The 17,188-nt window shown below is 31.5% G+C and overlaps 1 protein-coding gene across 1 annotated transcript; it reads right to left on the bottom strand.

Annotated features, from left to right (window-relative positions):
• Window positions 1-740: 740 nt before the first annotated feature.
• Window positions 741-16,402, bottom strand: LOC139526927 (uncharacterized). The gene is made up of 5 exons (XM_071322104.1): window positions 15,387-16,402; window positions 11,107-11,855; window positions 5,519-5,595; window positions 3,365-3,461; window positions 741-1,138 (listed from the first exon to the last, which is right to left on the bottom strand). Exons 2-5 carry the CDS (start codon window positions 11,336-11,338, stop codon window positions 987-989), a joined length of 558 nt encoding a protein of 185 aa, XP_071178205.1. The 5' UTR covers window positions 11,339-11,855; window positions 15,387-16,402; the 3' UTR covers window positions 741-986.
• Window positions 16,403-17,188: the final 786 nt, after the last annotated feature.

The raw sequence follows: 17,188 nt of genomic DNA, 5'->3' as shown, positions 1-17,188 counted from the left end.
TGGGACAAGATAATTCAAACTTGATCGTCTTATCTGCTGGTATAATTCATTTAAATCAGTAACCATGAAAACAACAGAATGATGTAATAGTATTTGGTATGTTCCTGGTTTCATGACTCTTAATCTTTAAAGGTCAAATCTTAATCTAACACAAAAAATGCATATATAAACCCATTTGTGTAATGTTCAAAACATTACAATTTAGCATTCATAAACATTAGACAGATAAGTGTCTGTGCTCGTTTTGATAAATATATAAAGCAAAAACACTTCTTAAATGATTTTCATACAATTAAGAGGTTTAACAAGCCATCAAACCATGGTCAAATCCACCATTTTCCACATAAGGAAATGCTTGAACCAAGTCCAGAATATGACAGTTGTTTTCCTTTCTTTTGTCTTCATTTAAAATACCAAGTTCAAATCAATTATTTACAGATCAAAACAATGATTGTTTCGTCGCATCATCCTTTTATTAACCTTTGTATTTAAACAAATGTATTTCAAACCTTAATCAAAAGTCTCGTCTCTAATAAGGTCTCGATTCCCCGGTCCATAGGTATCCTTTATAGACTGGATTCAATGTCATAATATGCAGGATGAGTCGGACAGAGATACTATTGACAACACTATGTATATTTTGTCTCATAGCCATAACCGTGTTCCTAGAATGGTTTCTTGTTTCTAGCGGAGTATCACAATTATCCTGATATAGTTTTATAAGTTAAGTGTACTGGATATTTCATGAGAGATGTTTTATATGATATTGTCATACACATTTTATTTTAATGTTTAAATACATATAACATACATCTTGTCAGCTCTATGGTCGGGCTGTTGTCTGTTTGACACATTCCTCATTTCCATTCTCAATTTTATACCCTTGCTTTATAATGCATATTTTTAATTGACATATGAACATTTAATCCATGGTCATTGCATGTAACAGTTCAATGATACATTTATAGATGCAACACTATAATTTTTTAACTATCACTGAAAAACTCTTGCAAACAACGGCATTGATAACAAGTCAATAATAATAACAGCCGTGAGCATATATTTCTGTTTGAACAGCATTGATGTTCACTGCTTTTATCGATAAGAGGTTTACGTTCTCCGTTGTATGACGTTTTACCTAGAAGATAAAATATAAGATTGTAACTGTACATCGACATAATCAATGATTAGCTAACATAAACATACGGGTTGCTAATTTATGGTGTTTTGCAGGCTTTTTTCTCTCTATTTAGATTGTTGTCATACGTTGTAATTTTTGCTTCTACTTATGAGTTTTAGTGCCCCATTGCAGTCGTTTGCACGGTAACAGTATTTATATATCATATATATGCATTTACTTAAAGGTATTACGCTGCAGGATAGTGTCAAGGGATATCATCGGAAGAAGAGAAGAAGTTATTCATATGTTTGCCCTTGTCGATACAAATGGACCAAAATAATTAGAGAAAAACATCATGAGAAAAAGACATACAACAATCCGGAAAACTCTAACAAATAGAAAATAAAAACTCCACAGAAATACAGGGGCGCACTCATCTGCTCTGTCAATTTGTTTTTCTTTTTGCGATGCAGTTTAACTTAGCTTTTTACGTGTATAGCTTTTGAATTGTTTCAAACATCCAAACAATTGTATGGTGAAAAGGTGAATTGTTATTTGTACATACTGAATAACTAATGTTTTATAGTTTTTTGTAAGTATTGAGGTTAGTTGAGAAAATATGAGTTGAAATTTGCTGTTCCGTCAATTACCTTAGTTGTGCAAATCGTTCATGATGTGTATGAGAAAGGAATAGAAGAGTGGTATACATGCATGGTGTATGGGGAATAGTGTACGGTGTAATGCATTATGGTGCTTGCTGTTATATATAGTGTGTAGTACAACAGACAAAATAATGCAGTATTGGTTCTTACAAATTATGGTTTTCATGGTTTTAGATCAATTCATTTTTATTACTGCTTTAAATAAACCGAGTTCTAAGAAGTTTAATCAAGCTCATTATTCTTTCAATTCTACTGGTTTCCTTTTCCGACTCACTGGCTTTGATTTCCACTTCATAACCAATTTTCTTTTTATACAAAATTATTCAAAACAAAATACAAATACGAAAATAAGGATTAACCCAAATCAAAATATGGCGAAAGGTGTATTGACGTTTGATTTATTTTCCAAATATCAAACATTGAAAAATTAGATCATAACATATGTTAAAGTCGATATTTATAAAAGAATTGACATTTGAAGAATCGTAAAGTAGCCTTCGGGAAACGTTCTTGATAGATAAACCATTTCTTTGCGTGTTTAAAGGGTGACGTCTAAAGCTTTTTGATCTTATTTGTACATTAGAAATTAATAAGACTGAATTCGAACTTGACGTGCATAGCAGAAAATATTTTGATTAATCAGCGCCATTTTTCTTTGAAGACGCAAATATGTTGTCATTTAAAAGGGATTTCTTACCTTTGTGATTGAATGTTTTGAACAAATAATAATCTAGTATAACATAATTGAAAACGGTTTACGCTTAGAGAATATATTCTTACAAATAAGTACAAATTCGGTGCGGCAGTAATTTTCTTAACACATTTTACCATTACACCAAATATACATAATTGTTCTAGCGGAAGATACTGATTTTACCAATAATTGTAGGACTTGATTATAAAGCTTACAATATCAAACTTGGCGCGTCTAACAACAATGCAATACATTTCCGGAATCAAACGCATCATGCAATCTTGAACTTAAGTTACTAATCAAATTCAAACGCACTTATTGCAATGAAAAATTAGAAGAGAATACAGTCTCATAATTGATACAAGTATGACCTATAATTAGAATTGAAATAGAAAAAGAAAAATATTTTAACGGATAGCCTACTTTGAAAAATGCTTATATTTGCTTTCTATATCATCATAGACACACAACGTTCAATTGTTATATACACGAAAAGACAACGTTTCTTTATAAAAAGTTCATGTAACAAGAGCAGATAGACATCGTCGAGAACTTTGATGTGGAAAATAAGTATGTTTAAGGTACTGCTACATGCTACAAGTATGGATTATGTTGAACACTCCAAATTACTCAGTTGAAAGCGAACAATATTATGTATGTACATATTTCTTTTCAATCTGTTTTCATCAGTTGTGCCATTTTTCAAATCTTTATGATAAACTGCCCGTAGGATATGTAGTACAATTTTGAGCACGTTTGTTCTTTCGTGAATGGTTGCAATGGGACTATAGCTCATGTATAATCGCTAATAAACAAATAATTTAAAAGAATAGAATTTTTTTTTTCGTATCTCATAAAACGAAAATGAATTTGTCTATATTCAATTACCTAATTCTTTCATTTCCACAGTTTCCTGAGCTGAAGAACCTTTATTATTTCCCGTAGTTTTCCTTTTGGAAATATTTTCATTTGAACTAACATCATCCTGAAATATATAATAAACATTTACTTGTATGTTATTCTATAATGACTCATTCTAAAGTTTTTATATATGTTTAACGCAAGAAACGTGACTTTTCTTATGCATATATCGGGTGCGGGATTGTTTCAATGTACTAGCTCAGACATATTGATTTATTAAAAATAGTCATTATCAAACGGCAATTCCAACATTTTTTTTCATTTCCGAAGGGACATTACTCGAAAAAGATGAAAGTCATACCACACAAATTCAAACTTGATCTATGTTTGGTGGCTATAAGTAGTGTGTATACATTTCATAACATTTGTTTAAGCAAACTCAAGTTAGAGCTTGGTAATCAATTTCGAGACAGACGGACCTACACACCAACAAGGGACAAGCTGTTATCTGCTCTTTGATCGGGCTGTTGTCTCTTTGGTACATTACCCATTCTCAATTGAACTTATCAGAGGTTGACGCACTGTCATCAACAGTTATAGTCAGACGTCTATACAATATGTCATGCTGTTTATCGCCTTGTGTATTGACAAGGCTTAGTGGTGAATACACTTACACAAAAAAGCAAAGATCTGTCATCAGCACTTATAATCCCTTTAGGACACATGACATCAACTATCGACGCGACGTTTCTAGACTCACTTTGTAAAGTATTATAGTATTCTTTTACAAAGTATATATGTATTACATTCCATTGGGGTTATACAGAGAATTAGAATAAAGAATCAGTGTAAGTAAGTTGGTTGGAGTCGTCTATTATACACCTATTTCCAGACATTAAGGTTTATTAAAGTTTATATCACAAATGCCTTTTAGGGGATTGTATATTTATTGATTTCAAATTTTTGAAATCTCGAGATTACGTATGCTTTTAGTAGACACTGAACAGCAGTGAATGTCGTTAAACTTGTTATCTTCATACACAAAAAAAACGGTTTGACCAACACAAGAGGCGGAAGACAATACCAAAGGGACAGTCAATATTTTAAGTAGAAGTGTTACTGTTATAAAAGACCGTATTTGATAGTACAAATAAATATAGATTTATAAAAGCATGATCAAAGAGAAATATGAAGACAAACTGACTTATTACATTTGTTGGATGTTAGCAAGCATAACTATTTTAACATTTGGCAGGTATAATTTGATTTTCAAACAAATTCCCCGCCAATTTACAGTCGGATTGGTTTTGCTAAGTCTTTAGTTTTCTATTTTGTTTGTATGATTGTTTGTAGACATGGTATTGTCAACTGATTTTTATAGTTTGTTCTTATGTTGTTCTGTTATACCACTGTCCCAGGTTAGGGGTAGGGTTGGGATCCTGCTAACATGTTTAACCCCACCACATTATTTATGTTTGTGCCTGTCCCAAGTCAGGAGCCTGTAATTCAGTGGTTGTCGGTTGTTTATGTGTTACATATTTGTTTTTCGTTCATTTTTTTTATATAAATAAGGCCGTTAGTTTTCTCGTTTGAATTGTTTTACATTGTCTTATCGGGGCCTTTTATAGCTGACTATGCGGTATGGGCTTTGCTCATTGTTGAAGCCGTACGTTGACCTTTAGTTGTTAATGTCTGTGTCCTTTTGGTCTCTTGTGGACAGTTGTCTCATTGGCAATCATACCATATCTTCTTTTTTTATATTGTCGTTTATTTTCGACTTCTGATTTTTTATTGCCCCTTTGGTATCTTCTGCCTCTCGTTTACTTTACCACAAACTTAGATTGGTTTCTGGCACAATGTGTGCATACCGTTTTTCATTGGCTCCGAAGACCACGGGTCTGTTTATTGTACTCAGACTCAGAAATCAACCAATCAAAACACTGGATTGGTGTTTCGAGCACAAATGTTATACTTCGAGTACTGAGTAAAATTGTCTGACCGACAGACCTGGTCTGATGCAATTTTGATTTGCATGGAATTCCCATTGCTTTCAAATGATCGAATATGTATATGTTCATTTCTTGTAGAGAACCAGTATTATTGAATACATAAAAGTGTTGTAAAAGAAATGAAGATGTCGGTAACAGTGTAAATACAGTTATAACATTTAAAATATATTACCCGACTGCAACAGTGGTCTGAGTTTGTGAACCTTTGGTCAACTTGAAAACGGATGGATTTGCTGCATTCTTCGTCTTCTGCAAAATATAAAATTATGATGTGTTAGACACATTGATGGAAAAATTGTATTTGAACATTGAATTTCATAAATACTTGAGTTTTGTAAAAAAAATAAAAACAAAAATAGGAGTATAATTTTCTGTTCATATAAATGTGCAAGTAAATGGTGTATTTTATCTTACTAATGGGTCTATTTATACCAAATAATGTCAATGTACACTTACAAAATTTTCCTAATATCCAAGCTCGCGTAAATAAGAAGATTAAACACTATTTAGCGTCATTCATTACTAGCCAAAGTTATTTTTAATAAAGAACTATAAAAAGTGATTTAAGACGACATGGCAAAAATGATATAAGCTGTCCAGACACCTTATTGCTACTTATCCAACAATTATGTCTGCATAAAATGAATATTTTGGTTTTAGGACACTATTATCCCCTCTTCATCATGTTCAATATTGGTAAATAGTTGTAAAATAGCATATACAAGCTAAAAAGAGAATTAATTAACCGATTATTTGCCTTGCAATCGTACTATATTACGTCTTTTATTTTAAGAGCCTTAGCACAGTTGCACTAATAGAAAACGACAAAATAATGAATTCATTTTCAGATGGAGAGCTTTTTTTTCTTTTTGCGGAATTAATCCGTTTAACTCATTACTGTCTAGATTTGATGTCGTTATCCGTATTTCACAAATAATTAATCGATGAAGAAAATAAAACTATCTAAAAGGTTTGCACTTTACACTTCATAATCTCTTTAAAAGATGGTCTGGATGGGGTCCTTATGTTAAAAAATCATGCTTATTCTGTAAAATTATAATCCATTTTTTTTTCACTACTATTTATTCAATTATTTGATATCTTTATTCTCTATGTTCTTTGTGTTCTTTAAACAGTATTTTAAACAGTATTACATTATCTATTTTTGTCTATTCCCCACAATTTTTGCTTTAACACCCATTTTTTTTTATTTCAAGATTGTTAGCTCATGTTGGCCATTTTCCTAAAACCCTTCTGATTCTGACAATTCCCCCATGAAGGATGCTGTGTCCTTTTTGTCATTTAATGTTTTAGCCTGCTAATTGAGATACATTTACTACGAGTTACTTGAATTGGATTTTCTTATGTGATATACTTTCTAGACAGCTGTATGAACATATTTCTTGTAAATGGCATTAGTATATCTCCACCGTTGTATTCATTGGTTTTGTTTAGCAGGAAAACAATTGGAAATTAATAAAAGATCACATTAACAGAAGTACAGGATTGTTTTAAAAAAATGATAAGATGTAATATGATTGCAAATCAGACAACTGTCCACCAAAGTTCACATGAAGATGATATAAGCAATTGTTTGCTACATGTACCTTCAACAACGAAAAAAAAACTTTACCATACTCTCGTCGGTATGTGTTTGAAAAATATGTTAGTCGGTAGATAAGAAGTTCGGGGTATCTATTTTGCATGTTTGATCATATTTATGCGTGTTCATTGGCGGCGACCGTCTTGAATTAAGCCATGATTGTCAACAACAACAAAAAACAACCTTTAAACTGTTATTACGCTATCTGGATCACTTCATAAATATTCAAAAAACAATCTTCCGATTTTAGGAATACTGTTAGGTGCTTGTAGCAATTTAAAATTCAAATCCTTATCAAAAAGCTAATCAGTGAAGTTTCTTTAAGTTTAAAGATTCCTGTTATTTTTATATTTAAAGAAGATGTCCAGTTTCCTTCATGAAGCGGCAACGCGATGATATAGATTACATTTTCCCTTATTTTTTAAATAGAACAAATCTATACCAGGAGCTAGTCGAGGCAGACTTCAGCAGGAATAAACCATCGTTTTAATTCGTTCATATTTCCTTTGTATCTGTATTTAAATTCTGCAGATGAAACTACATTCGATACTGAGAACGTCCAATCATCATTTGATCATTCGTTAAAACTAAACGGTGTCCATGCAATGTAAGAGGGGGCAATAGGTGATCCGTTAACATGTGAACAAAACCTTGATTTTTGCAAAAACAGTAAACAGTTCACAATTTATATCATATAACAGTTAACAACGCCTTGAAAAAGGTCAAAACAGGTTAATATAAAAAATATTATCACCTGCTCATATAAGTGCTATTTTAAATGGTTTTTTTTCATGATTGAAATCATTAGAAAACTAGATGTTTTTTATTAATAGTAAATTAATTACAATAAAAAGATCGAGAATTTGCGAGAAACTTTGACCATAACACCAGAAAAATACGCAACCAAAAAAAATCAAAATCCTTGAAGAAAATTAAGCATCTGTATATTCTTTAATTGTTTTTATCTTTTTGGTTTGTAATAATTTCACACACTCCGCAATGTCACTCTATTTATATTGCCTTCCTTCATCAATATTTTATCATTAATATTTCATTACTTCATCTCTCTGTGGTATCCGTGGTATATGAGATGACTGGCATTAAAGTTAATACCATTACGACTGGCTTTTATACTCGGAACACATCAGGGGATTTTAATATCATCTTATTGTAAGCCTAAATAAATTATGATGTAAACTGCTCATATCATGTAAATAGAATTATAGTTATCTTCATAAGCTTGGTCTTAACTATATTAAAAACGCTAAATCTGGTCTTTCTATCCTTTTTTAACATTAAAATTACAGTATAAAATCTTCTTTCTATATAACGATAAGGGAAGCGGCATAATTTTATTGTTTTCCAGAGCCCAAATTCAGATGATTTGACCTTCTACAATTATACATGTCGCCTTCAACAACTGTTCATATCATGGCAATATAATTAGTTATCTTCATAAGCATATATGGTTTCAACTAAATTAAAAACGTTAAAACTTGTTCTACTATACTTTTTAATATTAAAAAAAAAATACAATTATATAATATCGTTTCTAGTATAAAGATAAGGACATGCAGTATAATTGCCAATTCGGCGACTATTTACCAGAGTACTAGGAGAAGATTATATGAGCGATTACAAGTCAATCTAGTTCCTTCGCCAATGAGCAAACCCCATTCTGTATAGTAAGATTAAAAAAGGTGACTTGATTTATTTGTTTCTCAAAGGATAATTTGATAACTCACTATAAAAGAAGGGCGAAACATACCAGAGAGACAAACAAACTCATAAATCGAAAATAAACGGACAACGCCATGGCTAAACAATAAAAAGACAAACAGACAAATAACATTACAAAAGACATAATATAGAAAAATGAAGACTAAGCAACATGAACCCCACCAAACATTGAGGGTGATATCAGGTGCTCCGGAAGGGTAAGCAGAGCATGCTCCATATGTGGCACCCGTCGTGTTGCTTTGTTATTACAACCCCGGTAAATAGACTAATTCGGTAGGTCACATTCGTGGTGAAAGAAAAGTTTATAACCACTTTAGCTATCATAATACAAGACCTGGCCTCACGGTCATAAAACTTTCAAGCATGATTTCCGTACTCAGACTCGAAAATCAACCAATCAAATTGCTGGATTTCATGTTTCGAGCACGATTTTTTGTGCTCCAAGCACTGAGCAAAGTTTTATGCCTTCAAGGCCTGGTATGAACATGACAATGTATATATTCCATGTACTATATTAGGTTGCATGGGTTGAAAGAATATTTCGAAAGGAAATACAAATTGCTAGGAGATCATTCAAACATTTTGATAAACCCTTGTACTATGATTCAATATTAAAAATCATTTTGTACAAACAAGATTGACTTATTGACGCTTTTTGTAAATTAAAATTGCTATTTGTCGGTATCAGAAATACAAACGTACATGTAGTACTTTAATTTCTCGGTTATATTGGTTTTATTTCCAACATTAATTTTTCAAAACAAATTTTACCTAAACGAAGCATTCAATTGATCGATAATTCAAATGAAAAATCATTGTTATTTAATTTGAATGTTTACGTTTAAATTAGGTTCTTGTGGCGGTATCGATTGTTGTTTAAATGCAACAAACTAAAATAACGCGTATCTTTTTTTAAATGGTTCGTGCCGTTTTAAAAGAAGATGGAGTTTAATTGTTAATGACAGAATTGTTCACCAAATACCATAGATATGGCCTTCGACGATGAGCAAAATCCAATCTGCATAATTAACTATAAAAGATCCCGACATGACAAAAATGAAAGGAATACAAACAAGATGACTAATTGGTTGCTTTTTTTTCAAAACAATAAACGAAAAACAAAATGTAATAAAAAGCAACAACTAACGACAAATACACAAAGTGCAGAACTGAAAGTACTCGTAATTGCTGAACGCTAGTTCAAAGCCAAAAACAACTAAACTCTCTTCTAGATATACTTTCATTAGGTACGATGGAACTGAATGGTATGACAGCAAAGCAAGATGCCTAAAAATTTTCAACATGTTTTGTTTGTAAAAATTTCGATATGCAATTGCTTATGATTGCTTACTTAAATTTGTTTTGTTCATTTCATTTAAACATACATCATTATTATGCAATTAGGGTGACTGCTTTCGGATAATATTTTCCTAATGTGTACTCCTTCAAAACTGTTTAATCACTCATCTGGTTTGTTTGATCTCAACTTTGACGTCAATATTCTTGCTTTGATTTGATTTTGTTAAAATAATGTCACGATAAACAGCGACTATATTTGACGACATCTGACATAAGAACACGATATCTAAGCGAAAATATTAAAAACACAGATACACTATTCCTGTATTGAGAAATACTGTACGATAAGATGTTATACTTTTGTCGACAGTTGTTTCACGAGAGGAGAAATATCGTATGGTTATAGTGGAAGAATCTACATTCACCAGTCAGCATTTTGTCAGAAATATTTAAAATCACTATTATAATAATCGTAAATATGCTGTGTTTCTTGTTCTGTCATTCGATTTATTCATTCCACTACCTTTGAGTCTATAAAAATTATATATTTCATGTTTCTTGTCGTACACAAAAATGTTTTTTTTTTTCATTTATCGAGAAAAGACATTAAAGTAGAAAAGACAATATAACTAGACTTGATGATAAAAACGTTCTGGAATTATGTGTCCTAGTATTGCAACTTGGAGAATAGTGCTGTGACTATTTGTCGAGTAATGTGCAATATCTTACTAGAAACCAATTCAAATAAAAAAAGTGTTATCAACAAAGATATATAAGCAACATTGATTGGGTTTAAAATGGAACATTTTGTGTTTGTATTTAAGGCTCATTGGAGAACGATGATCAAGCAAGACTCAGTCTCGTACGTGAATGTGCAATCCATTTTATAGTGATGAAGTATGAAATTGCTTATTGTAAAAAATATCAACTATCATATTTTTACATTTCCAAATGAACAGAATAGAAGCATATGGATAGAATATATAAAGAATACGGAATATCAAGCAAAATTTAGAAAAAATAGAGAAAAACAGACCTAAGCAATTAAAGATAACCGAAATGAAGTACATGTACCACCAACCCTACCCTTTATATATACCATAATACGTAAATCTTACCTGGTGTATCTTCATCCATACATTGACCATTTTGTTGTGAATAAGTGTTTAAGTAATCCTCTTTAGCCTTCTCAATCACGTCTTGAATAAAGATATCAATTTGTTTACAGTTTTCGTAATCTACCGCTTGTTCACGGTTCCATGCAAATTTCAATCGAGGTCTTTTCTTTCTTTCCGGATAAGGCGACGATGATTTTTTCAACAAAGCCTTTTTCAGACTTTTTTCACTCATAGTTTTTTAAATTACTTTCGGCACAGTAAAATCTTTCTTTCGAGTGACCTTGGATCTTTCGGTATCTTTTAACTAGACTAGGACCAAAATCGATTATTTTGTTTAGTTACATGAAGTTTATCTGCTTCATTTATCCTGATTTCTTAAAAACTTCTCCTCGAATAAATCGCAATCATTTCATGTATATACAATCTACACAGAGAAACTCTTCAGAATCACTTTGTAAGGACGTATAAAGGTTTGATATTGGTAATATAAACAGTATAACAAGGTCCTCGCTTTTATTCCTTCATGATTGTATTAGCTTCGTTTATTTTTTAATTGAATTTGCTTATTTTCCTTCAAATAATTTAATTAGTAAAACCATAACCATTCCATTGACTTTTATATTCCTGTGCATTTAGTTTAATCATCTAAATGTTTTATTTTCTGTGCATCTGTATCATCTAAATGTTTTATTTTCTGTATCTGTAAAGTTGTTTGTCCCGGTGGATGTGCATGTAGCGTTAGCTCAGTGCTGGAAAAAATACTTCATTGTCAGGCTTATCATCAAAATAATTATCATCAATAAAAAAATTGAATTACTAATAAATCAAGGAGAACACAATGTATCATACTAACAATGTCATATTATAATCTTTTTGTATTCCTCTTTATTGATATTTTAATTATTTCAAACCCGGAAAGACTTTTACTCAAACTGTTTGAGGTCAAGTATTTCAAAAACAAAGGTCAACAACAATGAGCTAAGGGAAGAACAAGTTTGGAAAGTGAAAATTTTAAAATTGTGAAGCAATTATTAAGAGACGAATTTAAGTAATCAAGATTGCATTGTTTGATGTCATTACAACCACCGAATTGCAGGCTCTTGACTTGGGACAAGCACATACAAAATGTTGCGAGGTTAAACTCGTTTTCGTTAATTATTGTTATCAAATCTAGTATGTATTACGCTTTCTTAACAATTATAAATATGTAACAGACGCGGAGATACGCGCTAGGTTTTGGGTTTAACATTTTTATATAGTTATATCCCTTGTCAGTAAAAACACGAAATACGAACTAGATCAGTGTGGAGGTAAATTTGTTGTGTTTTTTGTATCGTGCAGATATAATACTTTGATTATATGTCATTCGATTATACTTTATTTTTATTTGACTGTATTACTAAGGTTGTTTTCATTTTTTCTTTGTAATGTTCACGTAAACGTCGAATCCAGTACGAGGGTACCTGCGACACTATTGTATTGCAACACTATTGTTTTGTGTATTATTTACTTATGCGTCTTATACAATTAGAATTTAATAACTTGAATTTTTAGAACCCCACTACTGCTATAAAATACATCTTGTGCAAAAATGGTATCGTTTTTTTTTATAATTATAAGACGAGTGCCACGGGAACTTTTCTATAAATTCTTCATATAGTTTCTATTGAATTTTTATTCTGAACATTTGTGATTCTTTATCTTATGTTTTGTAATATTCCAGGCCAATCCTTACCATTAACATAGGGAGAGAAAACTGATGTACTTTTAAAACATTCCCTGTGGAAATTCTGTAATTATTCTTTTTATCTTTTGTATCTGTTTACCCAAATAATTATCTTTTAAATGCTAAAATAAAGGATTTTAATAGTTTTTCATGCTTTAGGCTAGTAGAATCCTCCTGATAATTAAACTTTGTGATTCTACGAAGGCTTTGAAGATTAATGTCATTTTGAAATATACTTTTTATACTTTTACATTTAATACGAACAGAACAGTGCGTTGGATATTGCTATTATGGTTGTTAAATTACTCGATATGAATGTGGTTTGCATAGTTTTTGTGTATGTATTTTACAATTTCCCTATAACATGCATTGCGTTTGCCACCGGGCGCCATTTAACAAATATCCGGCGTAAAACATTGAAAAGATCTATACTTTTTGTATTTGAAAACTAACCTTATTTTACTATCAATTTATCAATGATTAGTTACTTTTTGTTATAAAACCATCTTTTATGACTCTGAATATGCATTTCAGAGCAATTAATTCCGATGCTCTTGTTTCTGTTTGCTCGAAAACTTTCCAACAAGATATCATTTGTATTCATGACAATTGGGAATCGATTCCATACATATTGCTTACAAAACAAATATTTACTGCTTTACCATGTTTACGTTCGAGAAAGAGTAAGAAAAAAAAACATGGACACACACACAGATTGAGTATCATATTGAAAACTTGACAATAAAATATATAAATGGGAATAGGAGCTGGGGCGAAGTTAAAGGTACCACGAGGATAAAACATCACTGAAAAAAAAAATGAAAATGAAATAGAATTTTTATTTACTTCTTGACTATATTCTATATTCATTTTTTTTATACAAAAGATTTTAACCTGACCCCCTTTTCGTTTTTGTCTACGTCTACGTCACTAAAAACCTTTCATCACTGACAGTAACTGCCAACTGGTGACATTGAAAAGTTACTTTCATGTTTATATAACTATTCTTGGTAATCCCTTATACAGTTTTAAAAAAATATTGAATAGCTATAATTTTGCTTTTCCTATAGTCAACTGAATTTCCATTTGTGTGTAGCAACATCCCAGTCGCACCAGCATATGGAGTATATGTGTATTAATAGAACGTTACTGTAGAGTTAGCTCAAAGAACGTTGATTTTGTTGAACGAGGAATACTGCTTTCTCGAAAGTTGATAAGACAGGGCTATGAATCAATCAAATTAAAGTTATCACTCAAGAAATTTTACGGTCGCCATCATGGGCTGATTGGCCATTACGACAAAAGTGTGTCAGAAATCATATCTGATATTCTTCCTCAGTCGTAACCTTCCATCATTTCCGAACTGAACAAAGACATAACACGACAGGTGCCGTATTCGGTGCAGGAAATGCTTACCACCTTTGATAACTATTTACACCACTGGGTCGATGCCACTGCGGGTGGACATTTCGTCCCCGAGAGTATCACCAGCCCAGTAGTCAGCACTTCGGTGTTGACATGAGTATCAATTATGTGATAATTTTTATAAATTTTCTGTTACAAAACTTTGAATTTTTTGGAAAACTTAGGATTTCCTTATTCCAGGAATAGATTACCTTAGCCGTATTTGGCACAACTTAACTTGCACAGTTCTATCGTTTTATTATTAAACGCTTACCGACTTGATTTCTGCTAGCTCTTTTTTCCTTGTACAATTCTTTAATCTAATAATTAAGGCTTACAAACAAAATTCAGATAACTTTATTGGTTACCTTGAAATCTATCGCTTTATCTTTAAAACGTCTACTGAAAGAATTTAGAAAGCTCTTCTTGCCTTGCAAAATACTTTCATTTTATGATTAAACGCTTACCAAAAATATGTCTGGTAGTTCGTACTACCTTACACAATTCTATCATTTCGTTATTAAACGCTTACCGAAAAGATTTCTGATAGCTCTTATACATTTGTAATTACTACCTTGCTTAATTCTGTCATACTATTAGCAAATGTTAAACCGAAAAGATTTTTGATCGCTCTTACTACCTTGCACAATTCTATAGTTTTTTTTTATTGAATGCTTACCAAATAGGATTCAGGAAACTGTATAACCTTGCACAAACTATCGTTTGATGATTAAAGACTTACTGAAAACAGAATTCAGAAAGCTCTTCGTATCTTGTACAATACTTTTAGTTTATGATAAAACGCTTACAGAAACAAATTCTGGTAGCTCTTACTATCTAACACGATTTTATCATTATATTATTAAACGCTTATGGATACAATTTCTGAAGTTTTTACTGCCGGTGTACAATATGATCGTTTAATGATTAAACGCTTACCGAAAAGAATTTAGAAAGATCTTCTTACTTTGCAAAATTCTGTTATTTTATGATTAACGAAAAGAATTCATAAAGCTCTTCTTACTTTACACAATTCTATTAATTTATGATTAAACTCTTACCGACAAGAATTCAAAAAGCCCTTGTTAAAATGTACATCCTCTGAAATTAAAGTTTGCACAATACTACAAGTCTATAAATAAACGCTTACCGAAAAATCTCTGTCAGCTTATTATTAATCAAATAGTAGATATTTTCTATTAAGTAAACTTCTATCCAATGAATTTAAATTTACCAACATCCTATTATTCCAGTCATATGGAAATGAACATACAAATCCTCTTAGGGCATGCTATCAATGGATTTCTCGTCCGTGATCGGAGATAAGTCTCTAATCCTTTACTACGACGCAGATTGACACTTGATCTAAAACATAATGGGCTTTACTGAAAACACCATTAGCCTTCGTGAAACACTTTTGTTCCGTGTAATACGACGACAAAGACAGGTTCTATGTCATAATACTGTCAATGCAACGGAAGGTATTTAGATAGACCAATCGATCGCAGTCAAGTGTATATTTCAATAGTAAAAATTTGTGATATAATCCATCTTTTAAAAAAGTGTACGTTTTGTTTATGCTGACTTGAGCCTGATTATCCATCCTTTCATCTTAGTTTGTTGATGATGCCGCTTAAATGAATTCTAAAAAGTTTTATTTTTATTCTTTCGTGTGAATGTCAGATATCTAGTTTCAACTCTGTCCCGCTGCTTTTTTCCTGATAAATGAATAATTCAATTTCCTTTTTTAGCTTCTTCCATATATTCTATCTTGTGTACAGATTATATTCCGGAAATTAGCCACGTCGATAGAGCTTTAGGTGTTAATCACTTTGCGATGAAAACTTGATCGGCAAAATGTTTTTTTCCTAATGATAAATTGGTTCAACCACTGTTTAATAAATAGGAAAAAGTTTTATACTGCATATTTCATTTAAGGTAATTTTAACGATTCCGTTATTATTTAATTATATCAAAACTGGTTTCATTGAAATTGAATTCGCAGTCAACATTATATATGTTGAGTCAATATTATAAAAGATGTCAATAATACCTTCCAATTACGTTTGCGGGCTTCCTCTTGTTAAATTAGCTTTGAATTTGTTTCTTTGTCAAAGCATACACACCACAATTTAATTAACAACTGTGAAAATAGTTGTGAAATACGTCGTATATATAGACAAGCATAATTATATACATGCCATTGGCTTAATGATGATACGGTTGTATCCATGATATCTATTGTAAATCGATGCGTGTTTCATCTACACAAACGTTTTGATTAATTATTTTCAGATAAATATTTGTATGTAATTTTTTTATCAGGGGTAACTATTTTAATAATTTGTGCAGTCTTACATTTTAAATACCAAACGGAGCATCTAAAAGAGGGACGAAAGATACCAGAGGAACAGTCAAATTTATAAATCGAAAATAAACTGACAACGCCATGGCTAAAAATGAAAAAGACAAACAGACAAACACTAGTACACATCTAAGTAAGAAGCAATTTCAATCTTTGAAGTCGAGGCTACAGTGTAGTTTTCCAGTGGTGAGGCCGAGGTATCATGGGTGACTCAAACACGGAGAGATTGTCTAAGATCGTTATAGATGTACGAGAAATACACAACAGGAAAAAAGGGGTGAAGTGGTGGATTACATATTCCAATATTTATTTTGCTTACTGGTTTGAAAACTATTGACTTTTGTTTGAAAAGAAAATCATAACTGATTTTGATTTCGATCGCGTCAGTTTTTCCGGTTCTGTTTATTTCTTAAGGACGGAAACTTGCTTCAAGGACAATCTTATTTATTCACTTTAGATATAAAAAGCTGCACTACAATAGTCATCATCAACAATATGTACCAAGTGTACCAAAGGACTTATATAATACGTTTAAGATGTGGGTGTATCCGATTCAATATAAATGTCAACTGCATTAGATTTTAAAT

The sequence above is a fragment of the Mytilus edulis genome, chromosome 6 (assembly GCF_963676685.1).
Source record: "Mytilus edulis chromosome 6, xbMytEdul2.2, whole genome shotgun sequence".
Lineage (NCBI taxonomy): Eukaryota > Metazoa > Mollusca > Bivalvia > Mytilida > Mytilidae > Mytilus > Mytilus edulis.
This window is presented reverse-complemented; position numbering and strand designations above follow the sequence as displayed.